Here is a 24,686-nt window from a genome sequence, read left to right on the forward strand (position 1 = left end):
TGGGGTCACGTACTAATTTTTTTTGTCAGAAGGGGGGGTCTCAGTGCAATGATGTTTGTGAGACCGTGCCTGCCTGGCGACTGCGGGACGTCACCGAGGGGGTCTTTGTGGGTAGAGAGGCTATGTATAGGCAGTGTATGGGGGGTGGACCTGGGATGCTGCTAACAGAAACTGGGACCAGGCTGAGCAATCATGGCAACTCATTTGTTCATATACGTAGCCAAGTTTGCACCCAGCCAGGCCCTGGCTTATAGAGCACCAGGTAAAAGGCCACATTGCCTGCCAAGCTGCACAGCATTATTCAAAGGAAGGGGAGCCAATCATAAAAAAAAAAAAAAAAAACCCATCTCAGGTCCTTGCTCCCCATCTCTCCTCTCCACCCCACCCCACCCCCCATCTGCTGCCTTTCATGTTGTTTGGTAGTTAATGAGGGTTAACATCTTTCCATCATTGGTCTCTAGACTAAGATTTCAGCCCCTGCCTTCACAGCTTGAACGGGAATAGGCTTTTCATTCCAAGCCCATGGCCCTGATGGACATACAGTCTAAAGTAACCATTAGGGACAGTCCTGCAGCTGCTTGGGTGGTCTGCTCAGGAGCTGTGTTCCTAAAACCCCTTTGCTTCTCCTTAACCAGAAATCCCCTTGGCGCTCTCATGCACTCTACTAAAATCATTGCTGATACATGCTATGGCTAACGTTTCCAGCCGTGCTTCCGAGGCTTGGGATCTGGGAACATTGCCACAAGCTAAAGGAACTCAAAATGCCCAGCCCTCTCACATGAAGTCACAAAAGCTACACTGCAGAAAGTAGGTTGCCTATGGGGGCGCTATTCTCAAGGCGGTAGATTGCTGCTGTAGTTGCGTGGCAGTGACTAATCAGCCTAACCATGTCCGGTTATTAACACTCCTAAAGCAAGCTGGGTGCGAGGACATTGGGGGGGTTAATCTTGGCTGCATTCCAGGGTATGCAATTTCATCCTACATTTTCCCCTGCACTTTCAATCCGTTAACCCAGCAGTTCTCAACTGGGTGTCTGTGGCCCCATCAGGGGGTGGGAGGAGGCTGCGAGCCATTTCAGGGGGTTCATGAGCCTTGAGAACCTCCCCCCCGCCCCCGCTTCTTGGGGCTAAAGTCAAGAGCACCAAGCCCCAGTGCCCTGCAGGGCAGAAGTCCTGAGCCCAGGCACCCCACAGCTGTAAAGCCTCGAGGTGCCCCTGCCCCTCCAGTGGCTGCAGCCCAGATTTGCCCCACCCCCACTGGGCCCTGGGAGTTTTATAGCATGTTAGCAGAGGGCCTCAGAAAGCAAAATGTTGCGAACCTCCACGTTAAGCTCTTCTTCTCTGTCCTAAATGGTGCAGGACCCCTGTGTGCTTTTAAACCTCTGTCCTGGGCCAATCCAAAGGTGGTGCTGGTTCGGGAGGGAGGGCTAGCGGGGAGGAACAATGATTTGCCTGAGTGTCTATTAACATTCCGAGGGTGCACAAATGTTTTCAGTTAATACGGTCGGTGACCCTCTGGCTAACGTAGCCTTCTACCATTACACCCTCTTCCTGTCGCATTGAGCCCAGGAACTTGGGTTAGCAGCTCTTAGGCGTGATGGTCTCACAGCCCTGTGCCCCTCCTGGTCAGGCTCACCCGGCTCTGCCCTTGATGGGGCCACTAGGTGCTACCGTAATGCACAGCCTTCTTGTCAACCTCAGCAGAGAGACCTGTTCCTGACAGCAACTCGGGCTAGTGCTTGATGAGCCTGTTCCTCCATCCCAAACACTGGCACCCACAGCCCAAAACCAACCCAGCATTGGCAGCTCTCACACAAGGAGCCCGGCCAGCTCAGGGGAGGCATGTCAGACTGGTCACGCTCATGGGCTCAGAAGTGAAATAAAGAGGAGCGAAGGATCAGGAAAATGCATGTGTGCTTTATTCATGTACATGTTTGAATACTGATGCTTATAGAAGTTTAGTTTACAGATTATATCCCCGGCGTACACGCTAACATCAGCCATTCAACGCCCCCCCTCCCCCATGAGTGCACACACACAGTCTCTTAGCATCACCTGCCCTCACTCATTTTATTGCAGAGATTATTCCGTCCCGCAGAAACGGCTTCCTCACCAGTAGAGTTGGTGGTTTGGTGATTGGGTTACACAAGGTGTAAGGAATTCCCAAACCACTCTGGCAATGGCCCATCAGAAAAACCAGCTCAGTAACGCCACAGAATTTTGCTTTATTAAAAGATACGTAGCTTTGTGCTTATGAAAGTCTGTGGGGTATGGATTGGGCTGGTTCAGCCCCTTTCCAGTGCAAGCAGATACACTAAGGGCCCTGGTTAGTGGAGCAGATTGAAAAGTGTAATCATTTTGATAGTTTAAATTTTTCCCAACATTTTGGCCCATGGCAAAAAGAGACACCACCCTTCCCCCGCCCCAACACCAAACCAAAGTGATTATATTTTCTCATTTGGGTATAAGAACTGATAAAAAAAATTCATTAAAAATTTCAACATTTGCAATTTCTTTTTTAATCAAGTTCAAATGCTGACGGGAAAAAAGGATGAAATGTTCATATAAAATTTTCATCCCATTTTGTGGAGGGAGAGGGAAGAGATATGGATGTGTGTGTGTGTGAGAGAGAGAGAGAGAAAGTTGGCTTAAACTCTTGTGTTAAACCTTCCCACAACATCTTCTCCACCTGGCCATTGCTTAGCCCCCACAAGCTTTGACTTTTTAAATTGAGTGAAACACTCCCAGTCCTATAGGTGTAGGATACCTACTAGGCTCCCAGCCAGAGCTCTGCTGACTTCGTCCAGCACAGCCAACAAACAGTTTGAGCATGTCATCCAGGCATCAAATTGCATCCACGTCCACTGCAGTTCTGTGACCCCTTTTGTAGGCTAACCCAGCCCATACGTGCCAATGTTTGGAATCCATAAAACATGGGGCTTTCACGAGGGGAAGAAAATTAGGGTGACACGTTTGCCGCCATTGAACTGCATTGGCCTTGCAGCGCTTGCAAGGGCGGCATGGGGACAACAATAACTAGTTGGCGTACAAGAACTAGGGCCATTTTGCCCGCAGCCCAACCACCGTGGCTGAGGTGTGAAACGTGACAGCTTGCTTTTCAAGCCCTGGTTTTGAAGGAACAATTGAGCACAGTCTTCTGGAGGCTGAGAATGGGCACTGTCTGGCCAGCTGACCCCTCTGCTGCTCAAAAAAAAAAAAAGGTGGCATTAAGCAGGGGTACACAAGACAGCTGATGCCAGTTCCCTCAGCCAATTTATACCAGCTGAGGGGCTTCCCCCCTTAATTATAGCTAATTCTGCCCTGCCGAGCGTGTGATGACTAAACGTCTCCACACCGATGTTAAGGGACGGCTGGAATGACGTTTCCTATTGCTGGCTGCAGGAAAAAAAATAACCATCCTCATTCACTTAGAACACAGGTAGCTAAGGAAATGGGAACCCGGCATTTCAAAATCCCCAGGGATGTGAACTGGACAATGGGGTAAGGTCCCAGAAGGTGGCCATTTTAATGACCCTTCTAATCAGTAACGAGGCGTGATCACATGGCTCAGCACAAGAAGGTTGGCATGGCAGCCAGCAGCTCAGGCTATTATGGTCAGAACTGCAGAAAATGTCCACAGCTATTTAAAGGTAAGGAGCGTAGCACATATAGGACTCTTATGAGGTAGCTTCCTGGTACACAGGTAAGCTCCTTGTCTTGCTGTCACTGGGGTCAGCGTTCAAATCCTGCCACTGCTGTGCCAGCTGTGGTCATGCTGTGCATAGCACAGCGGTTAGTCATGTCATTTAACGCACTATTAGCCGGCTCGCCCATGCATAGGGTGCTACCAGGATCTATATAGTCTAGGCTAGTGTACGCTAACCCCATCCTGCTGAAAATGTACCGTACGCTGTGGCCATTGTCTGCTGTTCACCATTGCGCTCCTCTTCCCAGCTGGCTGCATGACACCAAGCAGAGGATATGTCTGTGTCCAGCTTTGTTGTTTCACATGTAAACCTGGTGTCCCTGCCCATAAGCCCTGAGTTTATGAAGATCTCTGGGACAGCTGAGACCTCTGTAAAACCAGGCCAGTGAGATGTTACTGTGCTAAGGTGCCCTGACAGGAGCCCGGCTTTGGCCATTGCAACCCAGGTGTGTGTGGTGGGGGGGGGGGGGGGGGGGGGGGGGGGGGGCGGGGGGACATAACAGGGTTTTGGTTACGATAGGCTCAGAACGCTAGAGTAAGTATTAACTGGTCATATTTCACGCTGGACTAAGGGCCTGGGAATGTGTTTCTCTTCCGTTGCAATTTTCCTTTACAATTTAAGCAATCGAGCTAAGAAATCAACTTCTGAGGGGACTGGGAGAGGAGGGCAATGGGCTGCAGCCAAACCCCTATCCCAGGCCTTGTGCTTGCAGCACTCCATTGGGTGGTGCTCGTGATCCCCACCTGCCACTGCTGGGCCCTGTCAAAATCCTTCCGACAAATCCACGTGGCAGGAGATGGCAGCTGGTGGCGCTGGAGACGTGTGATCCAAGGAATGTGCTTCTGAAACCCACCGGCCCAAAGTGCGTGAGGCCCTCAAGAAAGGCTCCTCCGTGGGGCAGCCAGGCAGAGTATTTAATGAGGGGGCAATTCACCAGCCTCTCTATGGGCCTGATACAGCACAGAGACCCCCCACGGATGTCAACAGGAGTTAGGGGCTCACTCACCACCTCAGGATCATACAATCTATCTCCACAGGAAGGTGGGGTGGCCATACAAGCTCAGACCCATGGGCCATCTAGCCCAGCAGCCCAGCCCCCGATGCACCAATAGAAGACGGTGCAATAAATCCTGCAAGCAGCAAGTATAGAGAATACTTCTTCCCAGATCTCATTATTTAGAGATTGACTTAGCATCTGAAGCATGAGGGCATAAGCCAGCCCAACGAGGGCGACGCTATTTAACAATGTGAATCAGAGCAAGCCCTGCCCTGCTACATTTAGTACCTGGATTGTTTCATATGGCAGCTGGGTTTTTGAGTATTCCCCCATGGTCATTCGTGTGGGTGAGTTTGTTTGTTGCTAGGTCTTCGCCGAACCTTTTCCAGCCGATCTTTCATTTCTGTGACTAGCGAGATACCAAGTAAACCACTGAACATCATTTGTGTCACTAAGGTTGTCTACACTGCAGTAAAACACTCACACCTGGCCCGTATTAGCTGACTCGGGCTCAGGCTGTAGGGCTATAAAATAGTAGTGTAGACATCAGGGCTCATGGGGTCCCAGACCCCAGACATCTACACAGTAACTGTATAACCCCAACGGCCTGATTCTGCTGACTTGGGCCAGCTGCGGCTGTTTGATGCAGTGTAGACACAACCTTTAAGACCAAACAACTCGCCTGTCATGTGAGCATGAGTCAAGTGACACGAACATGCCTGGAGGCTTACACATACCAAGCTATTATAAAAAGACTAGCGTTGTGTGGGACAATATATCCTGCTCTCACCTCACACTTGGATGTGACAAACTACCCCACAGACTTGACAGGGCCAGTGAAGAATGTTCCGGGATCAGAAGGGGATGCCACCATGAATTGCCAAAGTCGGCAAAAAAAAAAAATGGAACATGCGTGTTTCTTCCTGAAGAGCAGTAACACATGAACACGGTTTTCTACAGAAGAGGGGAAAGGGTCAGGGTTCAGCTGGGAGTTACACGTCAGTTACACAGGATGCTGTCAGACATGTTGAAAAACCAGCTAGGTCAGGGACCGCATGACCCTGGCTCTGCTTTACCCTGCAGAGACGCCTGGTGGCTTCCTTGGACAAAGGCAACACCTTGCTGACAAAGTGGAAGATGGCCTTAGTCTGAGCCAGGGACGGGGTTCTGTTGGGCCTGCCGCAGCTCAGGTCACTTTGTAGAAAGTTGCATGGCCTATTGTGAGACCCACCATGTCCCCGTAGACCAGCGTTTCACGAAACCTTCCCGAAGCTCATCCATCAAGAGTCTTTCCTGACTCGGCTGTCTCAGGAGAGCTCAGGGCCTCTGAATCTCTGGTTTCTTGTGCTGGGCTCTATGAAGGGACCTATCTGTGGCTCTGCACTGCCATGGACACACTACAGGGCGATGGAGACAGGAAGCGAGCCAAGGCGCAGGAAGAGTGACCAGGAGTGAGCTGGTGAGACGCCTTCGATTTTACAAAATAAAATGTTGGCTGGGGCGGGGAGCAGCGCATTTCCACATACAGCCCCGCCCTCCCCCAATGAGTGCTTTTTAAAAAAAAAAAAAAATACAAAGAAAGAGATGCGCATAGAGTCACCGCCTGCTGCGTGCTCGCTCCGTTTCACATCGCAAGCAGGAGTGGCGCAGCAAGAGCCATGGAAACCCACATCAGCAGCCACTCCGCAGCACGGGAGACTGACGCCAAGCCAGAGGTTTCGGATGCCAGTTGGGTGGAGCCCCTTAGGAGCGGCTCCTCTCCAGATCCCTGCAAAGAGAATGGAGACAATGCTGAGGGTTAATCCCATATTCATCCTCCCGCTCCTGGAAAAGACAGGAACCGAGGGCATTGCATGACATTTAACTGAGTTGCGGGCGATGGGTGTGAGGGTAAGGGCGGCTGGAGGCCGGTTATGAAGCATTGGCCTGAATTCTGGTCTCAAACTGGCACTGTTGAAGTCGATAGTTACACAGTGGTGAGGACGGAAGTGGTTCTCATCAGCGTCTAAAGAGGCCTTTCAGAATCAGAGCTCAGGACGACCATTAACAGGGCCAGCGGTGGAGCAGAATGTCCTCACCCTGACTTCACTTTGGGCTGAGAGCAGATAACACAAGACCAAAGGACTGGAGGCTCCTGGGTCATCAAGTCCAGTCTCCTGCTCTCACAGGCAACCCTCTCACGCCATCCCATTCCTAAACTTACCATGCCCCAACTTCAAACTAGATGGGTCGTTTGCGCCCCCTCCCCCCCTTGCCCGTTCCTACTGGAGGCTGTCCCAGAGCCTCACTCATCCGATGGTTAGAAACCGGCTTATAATTGCCAGCCTCTGTGTATTCCTGGCCAGTTGATGTATTTGTTCTAGAGCCAACATTGCCCTTTAGCTGAAGTTGTTCTTTCCCCTCCCCGGTGTTTACCCCTTGTATGTATTTATAGAGAGCAACCAGATCCCCTCTCAGCCTTTGCTTTGCTAGGCCATAAACAAGCTCAGCTCTTTTAGGCTCCTCTCATACAATGGGTTCTCCAGTCCCCATTAGTGCCTCTCAATACCTGGCCCGTTTGGATTCATCTTTCTTGAACATGGCGACCAGAACTGCACCCAGTTGTCCAGATAAAGTCTTACCAGTGTCTCAGACAATGGAATTAATCGTTCCCTGTCTCTGCTGGAAATTCCTTGCCTAATAACATCACTCCCCCTGCTCATCAGGTGCATCCATAGTACAGAGTGACCTCCATGATCTAAGGTCCAGTTCCTTCCCTGGTGTTGGGCGGGAGAGCGACTACATGGTGAAACAGCAGTTTGCTGGAACGTTTCCTCTCCCCACTGGTGCTGTGTACAGGTGTGTGCTGTGCCCTTGTAACCCACACACCTGCTGGGTGTGGTGCTCTGTCCTATCTTGTGGCACTGAGACCACTTAGAGAGAGACATTAATGAGCCTTCCCTACAGCCTTGGCCACGAAGCTCCAAAGGTCCCAGGTTGGGTCCCATCTGCCGACAACCAAGGTCTGTTGGTAAAACACCCAGACTTTTGGGGCACATCCCATGGTTCACAACCTCTCAGGCTCTCTCAGTGCAGCTCACACCGCACCTCTGAGCAGAGCCACCTCTCCACGTATTAAGGGAAGGGAAGAGAGGGGAGGGGGTTGGAGGCCTTTTTTGCTACTTCTGTGTAGTCAGCTTAGTGTTTCCTGTCCCCCAAAATGCTGTTCCCAGGAGCATGAACGCAACAGGGCAAGCCCAGTGTTGAGCACAGACGCGGAAGCTGAACTAAGCATGCCAACTGAGGCTGTTATGGATGCCGGCTCTGCAAAATAGTCATGACACTCACAGAGGACAAACACTTTTTGTGCTTTGTTTTAGGCCTGGTCTACTCTTAAAGGTTATATTGGCAGAGCTCCCAGTCAGCAGTGTGTGTGCTGTGTGAAAACAAAACAATGTCCTGAGTGACACAGTGATGCCAGCAAATCCCCCAGCGCGGCTGCAGTTACTCCCATGGAAGAGAAGAATGTCTTTCGCTATAACTAATGTCACTGGGGGAGGCAGTGTCCCTGCGCAGGCCAAAAAGGCCTTCTGTCAGCGTGTGCTGTGGCTGCAGTCGGGGTCTGGCCTACGCTCCACAGTGTGGATGCAGCCTTAGAAGTGGGAGGGGGGAGCAGATGGGGTAGGAGGAGTTTAAACTACATAGCTTGAGTTGCTTTGGGACAAAGAATGACTTGGCGTTCGTGGCACCAGAGTGGGACCCAGGAGAGCTAGGTGGCAATCCAGGGGGTGTCATTGATGTCAGTTGGTGTTGGGGAGGGGGTGAAAGTAAAGGCAAAGACGTACTGGTATGGGGCTGGCTCTGCCCCCCCCATAAGGGGTGGGGCCTCAAGAGGATGGGGCGGGGCTGGGGTCAGCATCCCCCAGCCAGCCCTTCCACATTGCCTGGCCTGTGCGGCCCAGGGCTCCAGCAGCAATTTAAAGGGCCCAGGGCAGATGCTCCTTTTGCGCACACACACACACACACACACACACCCGTTGGTGGGCAGGGGAGGGAAAAAGTGGCAATGATGCCATGGGCAACACTTTAAAGATAGCTGGCTACGGGCCGGTACCGGTGGCCACTTTTTACCGGAATGCCGTACCAGCCCGTACTGCCCCACTTTCACCCTTGGTGTTAGATGCCCAGATACCACTGAGGATTTGTGCCTCAGTTCCCCGTCTGTATAAAGGGGATAACAGCACTGCCCTGCCTCACAGGGGCGATGGGAGATAAACTCATTCATGACCGTGAGGTGCTCAGACACTGCACTGCTGGGAGCCATGGACGTACCTAGTAACACACATGAACAGCCAGGTTGGGCCAAACCGATGGTCTGTCTGGCTCAGTATCCTGCCGCTGACAGCGGCCAGGGCCAGGCGCTTCAGAGGGAATGAACAGAACAGGGCGATTTCAAGTGAGCCGTCCCCTGTCATCCAGTCCCAGCTTCTGGCAATTGGAGGTTTAGGGCCATCTGGAGCTTGCAGGGTGGCTCTGTACTTTGAGCCCCGCACTTTAGAGCTAGCTGGGTGTTTAATGAGTAGTGATGACACGAACCAAGTGCCAGGGCTGAGCAGCCCTTTAATGTCTGGATGCTGATCAGGACTAGCTGTCCTCCTTCAGCCGGCACCACTGGACTGGAAATCTCCTACAAACAGGCTCTTCCAGTTTACAGCCGGAAGGACCAGCAGTGCCAATGGACCACTTTCAACCTCGAATGCCTCTGCACCTCCACTCCAGAGGGAACCAGGAAGTGCAGCGATACCTGAAATGCAGGGAAGTTACTGGCCTGTTTTCAAGCCTCCTGGAAGATTGTGGTTGCAGCTGGGCTTGAGCTATGGGTGAAGGTTTGAGGCTGTGTTTATTCCATCCACCCTGTTGTGTTTGTCCCCAGTCATCCCGTGCAATGTAAGGGCAATATGTGTAATCCCATGCTGGCAGGAGCGTGCTCCTCCACAGGAACGCGAGCCAGGGCTGCAGAGCTTGCTTCTCGCACATCGAGTTGAGGCTGTAAGCTTAGGTGATTACATCTTCGCTGCAGCGTTAATAACCCGTAGGGTCGGGTGCCGGGTCCGAGCACCCAGCGTAGCCTCACCCAGGGAGGAGCAGCCACATTGGGTTACTGTGTCCTCACTGGTGCTGCCCGTCCGTCGGTGTTTGGGGCCATACATATCCCATGGCTCTGTGTGCTGAGACGCTCTCGGATTGTTTCCGCGTCAATGGCAGGAGAACGTGTCTGTCCTGCGGGGGGATTTGTGGGACGGCACTGGAGGACTATCAGCAGGGGAGTGATTTTGCCCACGTCCTCGCTGCAGAGTGGGTGGGGTCCAGCCTGTGTTAAAGTGGAGCCCAGGCTGTAACCTGTACCCCCAGCCATGTAAACTATTCTAGGCTTCAGGCACCTCCAAACCCAGGTAAAAGGGCGCAGGGAGAGGGCTGGAGCCCAAGCAGGGACCCCGAGGGAGGCGCAGGATGACCCCTTTACCACAGGACCTACCTCACCTGCTGAATTTCTAAATCTGCACAACGCTTAGCACTGAATGGGGAGGCCTTCCTCCCAGAATGGCAAACCCCTTCCCATGTTAACCGGTTAACTCACCTCTGACCCGTCCCAAAGGCCAAGCTGGCTCCATCCCTACTAGAGGGGCTGTACATCCAGAGTTAACCTGTAGAGGGTTAGGGGTTATTTCCCTCTCTTCCCTGGTTGGCTAGCTTGCTCTGGGGGCTCAAGGGGTATTTAGCTGGGCAGGACCCACCGGGCACCATGACAGCGAGGGGCAAGCTGGCCTGGTCTCTCCATGACGGATGGCTCAGAGATGCCGTCCGGAAGAGCTGTGGGGCTTTTACTATGCTCTGCGTCTACTCACATGTCTGGATAAGGTGCCAACCTATTGGCAGCTAAAATAAAACCAGCTCCCCTGCCATCTCAAAGGGTGGGTGACCGGGCTCCAGCGCTACGGCTTCTTCTGCTTTAGGGGGTCTTCCCTTAACTTCACACCACAATCCAACGTATGAAGCCCCCCCACAACTCGGGTATAAACTTCACAAAATCTCCCTTACCACCATCTTCTTGCAAGATTCACAATGACAGGGTAGAGAGGTTTGGGCTAAAACCCAGAAGAGAGCCTGGGTTAACTCTGCAGGGAAGAGACACTCCCCAAGAGGAGAACAGCATCTTTCTGGAAAGTGGGGAGACGTCCCACATGCAACTCAGAGGTCAAATGCAAAGGGAGCTGGGTAATAAGCTAAGCCAGTTCTGTGTGTCTCTGCAGGATGAGGCAAGTAGAAGCTAAAATCGTGGCCACTTATCTGTGGTGCAGATAAATGTATCTACACGTCAGGGGCAAACTGCAAGGTCCTGACAAGCCGTCAGTGCTGCAGCAGCTGCATTTCAATCTTCTCCACTTTGTCAACTGGTAGGAAGTGGCAGGTGATTGCTGAGCGACAGGCATTTAGTGGCAGATTGTGACGTGCTGCCTTATTGCATGGCAGGGGAAGGAGAAGTGGGAAACAGGGCTTCCCAAACTCTGCACTGCGGTTCTCCCAAGCCAGCGATGGCCAGCTAGTCCAGTACTCATCACTGGAGTCCAGGGCCTGGAGCGATTCAGCTATCTGTCATGCAGTGAATCGGGGCACTGGTATTATGTAATGATGAACTAACTTAATAGTTACATGACTGTAGTACACAGTAAACCAGGGTTATCATTTATTTAAATAATCATCATTGACTATGACTAGTATCAGAGGGGTAGCTGTGTTAGTCTGGATCTGTAAAAGCAGCAAAGAATCCTGTGGCACCTTATAGACTAACAGACGTATTGGAGCATGAGCTTTCGTGGGCGAATACCCACTTCGTCGGATGCATCCAACGAAGTGGGTATTCACCCACGAAAGCTCATGCTCCGATACGTCTGTTAGTCTATAAGGTGCCACAGGATTCTTTGCTGCATTGACTATGACTGTCACACATAGAGGCTCTACTCAGCATAATAATAAAATACAATTAAAAATTTAACAATATTTTTCTTCTGTCTAGAACTTTTCAGCTGAGAATCTCAAAGTGCTTAATGAACATTAATTAATTGTTAACATCCCTGGAATAGAGCAATGTTAAAACCATTTTACAAGTGGGGAAACTGAGGCACGAGGTGGTTCAGTGACTTTCCTGAGGTCACACAGCAAGCCCACAGCCGGGCCAGGAATAGAACCCAGGAGTCCCGATTCCCAAGCCTCTGCTGCTGGCAATACTATTAACATCACTTATTCCTATCATGACACATAGACACACTGGGCACTTAGCAGCTGACAAGCTCACCACAAGAGGAGAAGAGTGAGGACAGAATGGCCTGATGGTTAGAACTGGGTTTATTAAAAGAACTTATGAAGGAAGGGCCTGAAGGAGGAGGGCCTGAAGGAGGAGGATGCGGTGTGGCAGGGGGGTCTGGGAGTCTCAGGTGATGGAAACACCAGACAAGTGGCAGGGGCTAAGCACAGAGGTTGCAGAGGGCAGCAGAAGGAGGGAGCTGAGGTCCAGGAAGCTGAGGAGGAGGGTGAATTTTCTGCGAGTGCCAGTGTAAAGGCTCCATGAGCTCCTCGATCTACCCCTACCTTGGTGGGCTGGAGTTGCTCAAAGATGTTCCCTCTGAGGGTGGCGGCAGCTCTGTTGGCGTTTCGCTCCTGCTTGTACATCTGCGTTGTCGGGGGCACGGACGGGGCCAGTGCCTCGTTCAGGTACGTCCCATTGCCGAAGGCCAGGATGGCGTTTTCTTGGCGAGAGGGAGAAGAGCGCTCAGAGCAAAGCTCTCGAGGAAAGTGTTAACGTTCCCTCCCGACCTCTCCCGCGGCCCCCAGGACAGGCTGGGCACGGACCAGCCATCGCCTCCCACTGCCTCTCCTGCCAGCCCTGCCTTCCTGCACAGCGCTGCCCTGTCTGCCCATGTGCCCTGCCTCCACCCGCGGGCGGGCGGGAAGCAGCTGGGGGGCAGGGAAAGCAGGCCAGCGGGGACGGAGCTTGCCAGCAGGGTGTGGGGTACAAAGCCACTGAAGGCAGAAGTTGCTGCCTGACCTCGCTGCCCCGGTGCCCAGAAACTCTGCCCCCTCCACGTGGAGTGCGCCTAGGGGCTCCCGCTGAGCAGGGATAGGGATTGCCCCACACGCACTCAGCACAGCGTTCTGTCCCCCTCGAGGCGGGCTGGGCCAAGCACACAGGTTTGAGGAGCCCACTGTGGTCTTGGCTCTTTTCACTCAGGCAGTAGCGGCTCACATGTTTAAATCCAGAGGCCTCAGGTTCGGTCCCTGCTGCCAGCACCTCACCTGGGACCAGCCATTACACCTGCCAGATCCCCAGAGGCACCGAGCACAGGACAGGGAGCCAGGACACCCTGAGTTTTAAACCCCCAGCTCCCTCAGGGAAGCCACTTACTCGCACTGAGCCTCAACTTCCCCACCCCATAAAAATGGAGACGACTCTCCTGGGGGGTGGCGAGAGGCGGAATTCAGTCAGCTTTGCAAAGCCCTTTAGAAAGGCTAGGCATCGTCTCCCTGAGTCCACGGGAGTGCGAAAGTTTGGCAGCCATTTCCACTGCCCCGCACAGCCACGTCCTGTGGGCAGTCTGTGGATGGGAAGCACCCAGCAGGCGGGGTTCCCCTTGGCTTTTCCCCAGGCGGAGTCATCTACAGAAGTGAGCAACATGCTGGCACCCTGGAATTCCCCACCCGCTGACCCCGGTGCATTAGACCCATCAATTTCAGCCAGGAGTTAGGTTCTTAAATGCCTTTGAGGATCTGGGCCTAAGTGGCTCCATGAGGGGCTGAGCAGAGGGAATCGGGCCCTGGGTGCTCACCCAAGAGCAATACTGGATAGGGCATAAAATCAACATGGAACCTTCCCTCCTGCCCGGGCAGAGCAACGGAGGCCGAGCAGCAAGGCAATCACTCATAGCAGAAGATATGCAGTAACATCATGGCATAATACATTTACAGCAGTGGTTATCCTAGTGGACAATGGGAGGTGCTGGCCTTCACGGAGTCTTGAAGGCTCAGGCTTTGTATGGGAGCAGCTCACATGGGCCACTCAGCCTGGCAGCCAGCTGCAGACTCTCTCCTGCAAGACGAGGTCCAGGATTCACTCTTAAACATGCAGCATGCCACCCCCTGCCATCAGCCCTCTGCACACTGCCCGATGATGCTCCGCTGCTTCACAGCCCAGCAGCTGCCTCCTCGCGGGTCCTGAAGAGAAGCCATCACACAGGTGATGTGTTCCTTATCTGAGCACAGGATGGCTGTGGTTTCACTGCAGAGTCAGGCCAATGGGAAGGCCTGGTTGAGAGAGGAGAATGACGCAGCCCTCTCCAGCCACAATAACGGCAGCGCAGGAAAATGCTGGCAAAGTTAGTTTCTCTTGGCACAAGTGTTCCCCCTTGTCGGGTTTTCTCAAGCGTGACAGTCCCAGGTCCTTGCCGGGAGCGCGTGTCGTCTCAGAACACTGATGGATTCTGACATCCTCAGCACTTGTCATCTTTTCCAGGGGTATAAAGATGTTTCTAGCCAGTCTACATAACTCAGGTTGCCTTATCTCAGCCTTCACCTTCTCCTAGCTCTTTCAGGGGTTAGGACATCCATTTTATGCAGAAGTCCAGCCCTCAGTGTCTGGTTCCCCTCCTGCCCTTTGATGGCTTTGTCTGTTTAGGGCAATGGCTGGGCCCTGATCTCAGCTGGGACATCTCGGTGCTCCTGGAACACTCATGAGGGCCAAATTCTGCCTTGTCTAGCATGGATGGGCCGGAGGTGAGAGGGCACTGGGACCCCCTCCGACCCATGGGGCAGCTGTAATTTGTCTGGGCAGCACAAGGGTGAAGGCTAGCCATGTCAAGCGCAGCATTGCTAGCCTGTAGGGGACATGTCTGGGTGAGGGCAGGTGCAGGCAATGCTCTGACCACTCCACCTACCACCCGCAGGTGCAGAGCTGGTGGCAGGACCTCCTTTCACATGGCCTTTCCCTCCCCGCTGCGAGAGGCCCCCAGGAGCCCCCCAGCCCTGCAGTGGACTTGCCCCGTCTGCTACTTACGGAGACAGAGGTTGTCGGTGAAGAGGTGCAGAAAGCTCTCGCACTCCTCCTGACGGTTGCCGCTGGCGTTGCAGGTGCACCACGGCGCTATGCTGGCGGTCGAATTGTCGATGTAGTTAGGTGTGATGGGACTACCTGCCAAGAAGGACGGAGCAGGGTTGCTGTTACTGGAGGAACCGGCTGAGAACCAAAACCACATGGGCTCCCCAGAACAAACCTTCCCCCAGCTCAGCCACGTTCCGGTGGGTTCCACGCTGCTGCCCTTAGATTTGCCAGGACCTCTTTCCTTTGCAGTTGACCTGCTAAGAAGTGACACCATGGGGAACCCTGCTTCTCTCCTGGCCAAGTTTCCAGGTCGATTCTGCTCTGTTCACATACCCAGCACACCCCGTGGTTAGAGAGACCAGGGTGCTGCATTCAGCTAGTGACCCGCTTTGCTCCTTTTGCTACAACACTGCTTGTTGTGTAGCCCGGGGGTATGCAGCAATCCACATAGACAGGGCATGGCTCCAGTAAGGGAGGATTAAGACTGAATGGCTCCAAAGGCTCTAAAAGTTCAGGATATGCCCAAAGCATCTCTCTAGCCCACTTCCCAGGCTCCAGCAGCAGGCAGCTGGCTTTTCCAGACTGACCCATGCTGTGCTCAGAGCTCCTGTCTCAGGCTTGAGCCAAAGCTCTCTGAAGCCAGTGAAGTGAGGAGAAACGTGGTTTATTGTGGTGGCTGTGACGTGATTGGCAGACAGGATCTGCCTGGTGACCTGGGGCTGCCAATCCATGGACATTTAGGATCTGGGAACATGGAGGTGTGGGGACTGCTGTTCCAAAAATGTGCTGTAAATGCTACGTTTGCCCTTGTCCTTGATATCACATATTGTACACTACATGGAGCATGGGCAGGTACCTCTCCGGTGGTGAGGAATAAGGAGTGACACCTTTTCACCCATTAGGATCAAACCTGCCATTTGCTTTTTCTGCTGACCCACTTAAGTGACTTGTTACCCATTAGCCTTGCACAGCCAGCACAGTGATGGGACAGCGAGCTGGAGTCTCATCCGGCTCATGGCTCATCGTCATCCTCACCAGGATTGTCAGAGGAGCTCTGATTGCAGAATCTCTGTTGTCAGTGAGGATGCAAGAGGTGGAAGGGACACGGAGCGCGCTTATTAGATCTGAGGGGCTAGCAATGGTCCAGAACAGGAGGTGAAAGAGAAGAGGAGAATCAACAACTGAAGGGCACAGCCTCATACCTATGATTCCTGTGTATGCCAGCAGACAGGCAGCGTAGTTCTCCCTCCTGCAGCCAGTAGCAGACTGCGGGGAAGGCTGGCAGTTAAACTGAAACTCCGCATAGCGGGACCTGCATGGGACAGAGTGCAAAGGGAGATGTCAACACTACTTAACTTGCTGCCTTTACTGCACTTGCATATAACTAGGCCCACTGATACACTCGCTGACTTATGTCCTGAACTACCTACAGTGAATAACTAAGAACATAAGAATGGCCATACTGGTCAGGAATGGTCCATCTAGCCCAGTATTCTGTTTTCCGACAGTGGCCAATGCCAAGTACTTCAGAGGGAATGAACAGAAGAGGGCAATTATCGAGTGATCCAGCTCCAGTCACCGAGTCCCAGCTTCTGGCAGTCAGAGGCTAGGGACACCCAGAGCATGAGGTTTCCTCCCTGACCATCTGGACTAATAGCCATTGATGGACCTATCCTCCAGGAACTTCTCTAATTCTCTTTTTTAACCCAGTTATAGTTTTGGCCTTCACAACATCCCCTGGCAACAAGTTCCAAGATGGACTGTGCATCACATGAAGAAATACTTCCTTTTCTTTGTTTTAAACCTACTGCCTATTAATTTCATTGGGTGACCCAAGGTTCATGTGTTATGTGAAGGGGTAAATAACACTTTCTTATTAACTTTCTCTACACCATTCATGATTGCATTGAACTCTATCACATACCCCCTGAATCATCTCTTTTCTAAGATGAACAGTCCCAGTTTTTTAAATCTCTCCTCATATGGTAGCTGTTCCATGCTCCTAATCATTTGTGTTGTCTTTCTCTATTCTTCATCCAGTTCTAACAGCTCAGTGGTTTGAACATTGAGGGATAGCTCAGTGGTTTGAGCATTGGCCTGCTAAACCCAGGGTTGTGAGTTTAATCCTTGAGGGGGATCTAGGGCAAAAATCAGTACTTGGTCCTGCTAGGACAGCACTGGTCCCGGTACAGAAACTTCCCCTCTCCCCCAGCTGTTCACATTTCTCCACTTTGAAAACTGACCATTTATTCCTACCCATTGTTTATTATCTTTTAATCAGTTACTGACGCATGAAAGGACCTTTCCTCTTATCCCTCTTAATTTGCTTAAGAGCCTTTGGTGAGGAACTTTGTCAAAGGCTTTCTGAAGGTCCAAGTACAGTATATCAACTGGATCACCCTGGTCCACATGACTGTTGACCTCCTCAAAGAATTCTAATAGATTGGTGAGGCATGATTGTCCTTTACAAGAGTCACTTGACTCGTCTCCCAACATATTGTGTTCATCTTTGTATGTCATAATTCTGTACTTTACTATCATTTCAACCAATATTCCAGGTACTGAAGTTAGACTCACTGGCCTGTAATTGCCAGGATCGCCTCTGGAGCCTTTTAAAAAACATCCTCCAGTCATCTGGTACAGAGGCTGATTTAAGCAATAGATCAGTAGTTCTGCAATTTCATATCTGAGTTCCTTCAGAACTCTTGGGTGAATAGCATCTGGTCCTGGTTGTTGGGGGTGAAGGCATATTTAGGCCTGACAGAAACCTGCTGTGGATTTTAAGAGTCTATTCTGATAATGTTTAAAGCATAAGCATAACTGCCTATGTATAAGGAATTGCAGAATAATCATGTTTGTGAGAAGAAGAGAAGAGAAAGTAACTAAAAAGCTAGATGGATGGGATGGAATTGAAGGAAATTTGGTGGCCTGAGAAGGGACATAGTCATGGAAAAGGAGATAAAAGAGATATAGGAACAGTATAAGGAGTTGGAGCTTCGGGAACTTCAGCATTTGTTCATATGGATATCACAGTATTGTGGGAGGAAAATCAGAAAATGAGATTTTGGTTACAGAATCTGTTAAACTTAAATAAACAACAGAATGAGGCTATAGGGGAGGATTTAAAAGATATTCAGGACACTAGAATAACAGGACAGGTGTTTAGGGAAGTGGAAGCAGCTATCAATGAAATGGGAAAAATCCTGAACCAGCCTCACATATCAAAGGTGATTTACCTGCTCACGGGATGGCATCAAAGGAAATTCAAGGTGGGGCAGTGCCTAGGTTCATAACAAAGAAGATGCTAGAACAATGGACAAAAACAGAAGGAGTAGCTTGATGAGGGGTTAGGCGCTGCTCAATGGTCTGTTATGCTGAGAAAAGATGCAAGCTTGATGAAACATGGATCCTTCCTATGGTGGTAGCAGTACCAGTGGCCACAGGACTAAGTGAGGCATTAAGAGTGAATAGTGCCCAGTCCATAGTTCATTGGAACCTACTATGGCAGGTTACATCTTAAAAGAACATGTCGCTCATCCTCAGATAGTGGTAAGGATTAGGAGGGAAAAGGGGGGTGGTCTGGAAAGCCCCAGACACTTCATGTTTTTCCAAGAGACGTGGTACCTGGTTATGTCATTGTGATGTATTGCAGAGTACATTTGCTGACGTGTGGGTCCACATGCTGGCAAAAAAACCAAAATTGCACAGTTGGGATGAGGCAATGGGGACAAGGTCAAACCAAGGTGGCAAAAGCTGGAGAAGGCAAATATTGTGTATCCTGGTGGATCGGGCACTTCCAATATGGGACACAAACATATGATTGTTACTGGCCAATGTTCTGCTTAGATCCAAGCTTACTCGAACAGAGGACAAGGCAATTTTTCCAGTTCCCCAGCATGAGATCCACAATGTATCAGCCGATGCCCCTCTGACTGGTTCTGTGCTAAACAGCTAAGCCAGTGGTCCCCAACCTTTTCGTCTGGCAGGCGCCAGATGAAGGACCGTGGCAGCAGTCGATAATCCGCAGAAAAGCTGCCGAATTTTGGCAGCAACGCCTCTGGATGACGTAACTTGTTGGCGGCAAGCAGCATCATCCAGAGGCGTCGCCGCCGAAATGCTGCCGAATTTCCATTGCATTTCGGCAGCTGCTCGATCGCCGGCCAGGACGCAGGCGCATTTAGATGCCCCCATGGGCACCATAGTGCCCACAGGCACTGCATTGGGGACCCCTGAGCTAAGCAATGTCATACCACAATTGCATTAAATGTGCAGGCCTTAATGGAAAGACATCCAGAATGTCTGTTGACCTTAAGACAGGAAAGTCGAAATACTCAAAGTGACATAGGATCTGGTAGGAAATGGGCCATGGTAGGAATTAGTAAATGATATTGGGGAAAATCCATGGGTACGCATAATACCAGTGGGCTTTGTGTAAGTCAAACTAGTAGTTAATCGCATCCATTTAGGAGGATAGGAGCTTGGTTAGGCAGCTAGGAAGGAGAAGAGTTGTATATGAAATGCAGGCTTTGATGAAGCCTTAGAAAGGATTCTATGGCTTCTCAGTGGGAAGTATTGGGAGCAAAGGCATATTGAGGCCTGCTGTGGATTTTAAGAGTCTGTGCTGATAACATTTAATGGCATAAGCATAAACAGAACTGCCTATTTGTAAGAAATCGCAGCATAATCATGTTTGTGAGAACAAGAAAAGAGAAAGTAACTAAAAAGCTAGAAATGACCGGTTTGAACTAACACTAAACCTGTACTGGTGGGGGAGGAGAGTTAACATGGAAAGGAGAGACTAATACATAACAAAAGGTAACCAAAAGTTATAAATAAGTTTGCATTGAAACTAAATTATCCAGTGCTGGAGGCAACTGTGATGAGATCGTTCCAATGAGTTTCCCACTGGTGAGAAACTGATCACTACTTGCTGAGTGTTTTGGCTTAATAAAGATTTGTTAGACCCTTCTGCTGAGTAAGTGAATCTCAGTCCAACGCTGGTGGCTTATTACTGTTTAATTTTCCAATTTGCTCCAAAATCTCGTCTACTGACACCTCAACCTAGTCCTCAGATTTGTTACCTAAAAAGAATGGTTCTGGTGTGGGAATCTCCCTCACATCCTCTACAGTGAAGGCTGATTAAAAGAATTCCTTTAGCTTCTCCACAACAGCCTTCTTTTCCTTGAGTGCTCCTTTAGCACTTCAATTGTCCAGTGGCTCCCACTGTTTGGCAGGCATCCTGCTTCAGAGATACTTACTTTTTATTTTTATTTTTGCTGTTGGTTTTTGTGTCTTTTTCTAGCTGCTCTTCAAATTCTTTTTTGGCCTGCCTAATTATACGTTTACACTTGACTTGCCAGAGTTTATGGTCCTTTCTATTTATCTCAGTAGGATTTCACTTCCAATTCTTAAAAGATGTCTTTTTGTATCTAACTGGAGGTTTTGGGGGGCCCTTTTACTGTTCTATTTGATTTGGGCTATGCATTTAGATTGAGCCTCTATTACGGTGCTTTTAAAAAGTTTGCAGGCATTTTACTCTTGTGACTGTTCTTTTTAATTTCCATTTAACTAGCTTCCTCATTTTTGTTTACTTCCCCCTTTCAAGGTTAAATGCTACTGTGGTGAGTTTCTTTGGCATTTTCCTCCATACAAGGATGCTACATTTAACTACGTGATGGTTGCTATTACGGAGCGGTTCAGCGTCTTGGACCAGATCCCGTGCGCCACTCAGGACTAAATCAAGAATTGCCTCTCTCCTTCCAGGTTCCAGGACTAAGTGCTCCATGAAGCTGTCATTAATGGTGTCTAGACATTTTCTCTCTCCATCCTGTCCTGAGGTGACATGTTCCCAGTTGTCATAAACAGACAGTTAAGGGTTAATATCTCTTTTACCTGTAAAGGGTTAACAAACAGGGAACCAAACACCTGACCAAGGGACCAATCAGGAGACAAGATACTTTCAAATCTCGGTGGAGGGAAGCCTTTGTTTGTGTTTTTTGGGTTTGGTTTTGTTCTCTCTGGGATCTGACTGGATGTACTACAGGCTCTAATTTTCTATTCAAGTAGTAAGTGCAGGTAGAAAGGCAGTTTAGTCTTTTTAATTGGTTTTCTTTATTTGCAAATGTGTATCTGGCTGGTAGAGTTCTAATGTGTATTTGGCTGAAAGTATTTTAAATTGTATTTCTGCTGGAGGAAGCTTTTTCTCCAGTTTCTATAAACTGACAGACCCTGTAACTTTTACCATCTAAATTGCAGAGATAACTTTTACGTTTTTTCTTTCTTTTTATTAAAAGTTTTGCTTTTAAGACCTGTCTGACTTTTTCCCCTTGTTGAGGCTCAAGGGAACTGAGTTTGTACTCACCAGGAATTGGTGGCGAGAAGGGAAAGGTGAATTTCCTCTTTGTTTTAGATTCACGGAGTTTGAATCTGTATTGCCTCTGGGTGAAGGGAATAGTGGGGGGAGAAGGTAACATTCCTCTCTGTGTGGTGATTCAAGGAGTTTGAATCACGGTGATCTCCTAGTGTACCCAGGGCGGGAAAGAGCTGGGAGGAAGGAAGGAGGGGGAAGGGAAATGGTTTATTCTGCTTTGTTGTGAGACTCAAGGAATTTGGGTCTTGGGGTCCCCAGGGAAGGTTTTTGGGGGGACCAGAGTGTATCAGGCACTGGAATTCCTGATTGGTGGCAGCTTATCAGATCTAAGCAGGTAATTAAGCTTAGAGGAAATCATGCTAGTACCCCAACTTTTGGACTCTAAGGTTCAGATTGGGGAAAGACACTATGACATGGTGGCAGTGTGTGGGAAAGATGGAAAGCAAAAGCCAGTAGGAATATTCTTTTTCTTTTTCTCTGCTAGCTGCTTGTAAGCAGAGAGAAGGGGGTTTTTAAAACTATAGCCAGAGAATTTTTTTTTCCTTTTCTCCTTTCTGGTTGTGCAGAGAGATTGAATGAAGGCCAGGCACATTAAGTTTAACAAGGGTCTTTTGTTAAACAAAGCAGGCTTAAGTGGTCAGCAACAGACTCCAGCAGAACATATTTGCAAATGAAAAGTTTTTTTTAATTGTTTTTACTTTACCATGAGTAGCTAGTGAAAAAAGTAGAAAGACTCTGTTACTAAGCAACCCCAAGAAGGCAACAAAGAAGCAGCAGTTCAGACAGTAAACCAGCAGAGGGCGCCCCAACACAAGACATCAGAAACCATGAGTACCAAGGACACCCTGAAACAGGATCGGGCAAGGCAACAAGCCATAGAAAAAGAAAATGAACATAGGAGACGGATAGAACTAATTAATGCAGAAATAGCCAAGGAAGAGGCGGTCCACAAAAGAGAACAAGCAGCCAAAGAAGAAGCCCACAAAAGAGAACAAGAAGAAAAAGAGGCAGACCACCGAAGACAGATGGAGCTCCAGAGGGAAGCCCACCTACAGGCCCTGGCATTAGAACAGACTAAGCAACAGAACACAGCCAATCCTAACATCACTTCACCAGTTGTTGTTCCACATCCCAAAAAATTTCCCACTTACAAGGCAGGTGATGACACTGAAGCCTGCTTAGAAAATTTTGAAAGGACGTGCCATGGATACAGCATCTCTGAAAACCAGTACATGATAGAGCTGAGGCCACTGCTCAGTGGACCCTTAGCAGAGGTGGCGGCTGAAATGCCTAAGGAGAACATGAACGATTATAAACTTTTTCAAACCAAGGCCAGATACAGAATGGGGATAACACTTGAACATGCCCGTCGGCGGTTCAGAACCCTAAAATGGAACCCAGATGTGTCATTCCCCCTACATGCCTACCACATTGCAAAGAATTATGAGCCTGGATATCAGGAGCCAATGTTAAATCTCTGGACGACATGCACCTCTAATACAATTGGAGCAGTTCTTAGATGGTGTTCCTGAGGAAATAGAGAGGTACATCCTAGATGGGAAACCCAAAACGGTAACTGAGGCGGGGGAGATTGGAGCCAAATGGATGGAAGTGGCAGAAAAGAAAAAAGCTCCTGTCAAGGGGAGCGAATACCCCAGGGGGCACACCGACAATAAACCCTATAACCGAAGGCAGCCCAAGACCCCACCTACAACCCAAGGAAAGCCACAGACGCCCTATTCTCCCATCTCACCAGTCTCCAGTAACCCACCTCGACCCAGTGACCAGTCAGCTGGGCGATGCTTTAAATGTAATGAACTGGGACATATAAAGGCCAACTGCCCCAAGAACCCCAAGCGAGTGCAGTTCATTACACCACCATCACACCAACGATCCCCAGGCCCAGATGCCTCTCAAATACCCTTGGAGCGAAGGAAACTTTGAGAGTGGGCGGAAAGAAGGTTACCGCGTGGAGAGACACGGGGGCACAAGTGTCAGCTATCCACCAATCCTTAGTGGACCCCAAATTCATCAACCCAGAGGCCCAAGTGACAATTTACCCCTTCATGTCACAAGCTGTAGACTTGCCTACAGCTGAACTGCCTGTCCAGTACAAAGGCTGGTCAGGAATGTGGACTTTTGCAGTCTATGACAATTATCCCATCCCAATGCTACTGGGGGAAGACTTTGCCAACCAGGTGAAGCGGGCCAAGAGAGTGGGAATGGTTACACGTAGCCAAACCAGGCAAGCTTCCAGACCCATTCTTGTTCCTGAGCCGTCCACAGAGGCCCCGTCTGTGTTACCAGAGACCCAGACAGAGGTAGTGGACCCGGATCCCCTACCAACGACTGAAACAGCCACAGTGCCTCCAGTCCCAGACCAGGAACTGGAAAAGCAACCGGCACCAGAACCGTTGCCAGCACTGACGCCAGCGCTTGCAAACCCATCTTCAACCCCAACACCGGAGGGCGCCAGCGAGCCTGAACTGGCAAAAGCAGTAGACAACCACACCCAAGAGGCTCAGCCAGAGCCTGAAATACCATCTGGTGCACCAGCAGAGAGCGGTTCACCAGCAACGAAAACAACCCCATCACCTACATCGCTTCCAGAGGGACCAAGCCCAAGTCCACAGTCTAAGGAAGAACTGGTGTCCCCAGCGTCAAGGGAACAGTTCCAGACTGAGCAGGAAGCAGATGACAGCCTTCAGAAAGCTTGGGCGGTGGAACGGAGCACCCCACCGCCTCTCAGCTCTTCTAACCGATCCCGGTTTGTTATAGAACAAGGACTTTTATACAAGGAGACTCTTTCTGGTGGACACTAGGAAGAATGGCAGCCGCAAAAACAGTTGGTGGTTCCAACTAAGTACTGGGGCAAGCTCTTAAGCTTAGCCCATGATCATCCCAGTGGCCATTAAACCTTTCCACCAGGCCGTTGGTTTGATGGTGGTAAGGGGTGGCAACCAAGTGATTCACCCCATGAGTTTCCCACAGTTCTTTCATGGTTCCTGCCAGGAAATTAGATCCTGAATCTGTAAGGATGTCGAAGGGCATCCTTACAGGTTTAATGGAACTGTTCTGGGGTAAACAGAACGAAAGACAGGTTGGGGAAGTCCTTCCACTGGGAGGGGATGGGCAAGGACGTTGCCAAGTATGTCCGGTCTTGTGAGGTGTGCCAAAGAGTGGGAAAGCCCCAAGACCAGGTCAAGGCCCCTCTCCAGCCACTGCCCATAATTGAGGTCCCATTTCAGCGAGTAGCTGTGGATATTGTGGGTCCTTTCCCAAAAAAGACACCCAGAGGAAAGCAGTACATACTGACTTTCGTGGACTTTGCTACCCGATGGCCGGAAGCAGTAGCTCTAGGCAACACCAGGGCTAACACTGTGTGCCTGGCCCTAACAGACATTTTTGCCAGGGTAGGTTGGCCCTCCGACATCCTTACAGATTCAGGATCTAATTTCCTGGCAGGAACCATGAAAGAACTCTG

General features: G+C 50.3%; 3 protein-coding genes across 4 annotated transcripts in view; 1 reads left to right on the forward strand and 2 right to left on the reverse strand.

The window, feature by feature from the left end:
• The window catches only part of LOC127046411 (uncharacterized), a 632,746-nt gene that overhangs the window by 440,370 nt on the left and 167,690 nt on the right, over positions 1-24,686 (reverse strand). The window lies entirely within an intron of this gene.
• ATRN (attractin) overlaps positions 1-24,686 on the forward strand; it is a 384,706-nt gene that overhangs the window by 255,375 nt on the left and 104,645 nt on the right. The window lies entirely within an intron of this gene.
• Positions 6,263-24,686, reverse strand: part of GFRA4 (GDNF family receptor alpha 4) — a 140,904-nt gene continuing 122,480 nt past the window's right edge. Inside the window, exons 5-8 of the mRNA XM_050943404.1 lie at positions 16,035-16,144; positions 14,788-14,922; positions 12,330-12,487; positions 6,263-6,471 (exon numbers count right to left, since the gene is read on the reverse strand). Coding sequence (XP_050799361.1) covers positions 6,328-6,471; positions 12,330-12,487; positions 14,788-14,922; positions 16,035-16,144 — 547 coding nt within the window. The 3' untranslated portion in view covers positions 6,263-6,327. The remainder of the gene's footprint in view (positions 6,472-12,329; positions 12,488-14,787; positions 14,923-16,034; positions 16,145-24,686) is intronic.

Source organism: Gopherus flavomarginatus, chromosome 3 (assembly GCF_025201925.1).
Source record: "Gopherus flavomarginatus isolate rGopFla2 chromosome 3, rGopFla2.mat.asm, whole genome shotgun sequence".
Taxonomy (NCBI): Eukaryota; Metazoa; Chordata; order Testudines; family Testudinidae; genus Gopherus; species Gopherus flavomarginatus.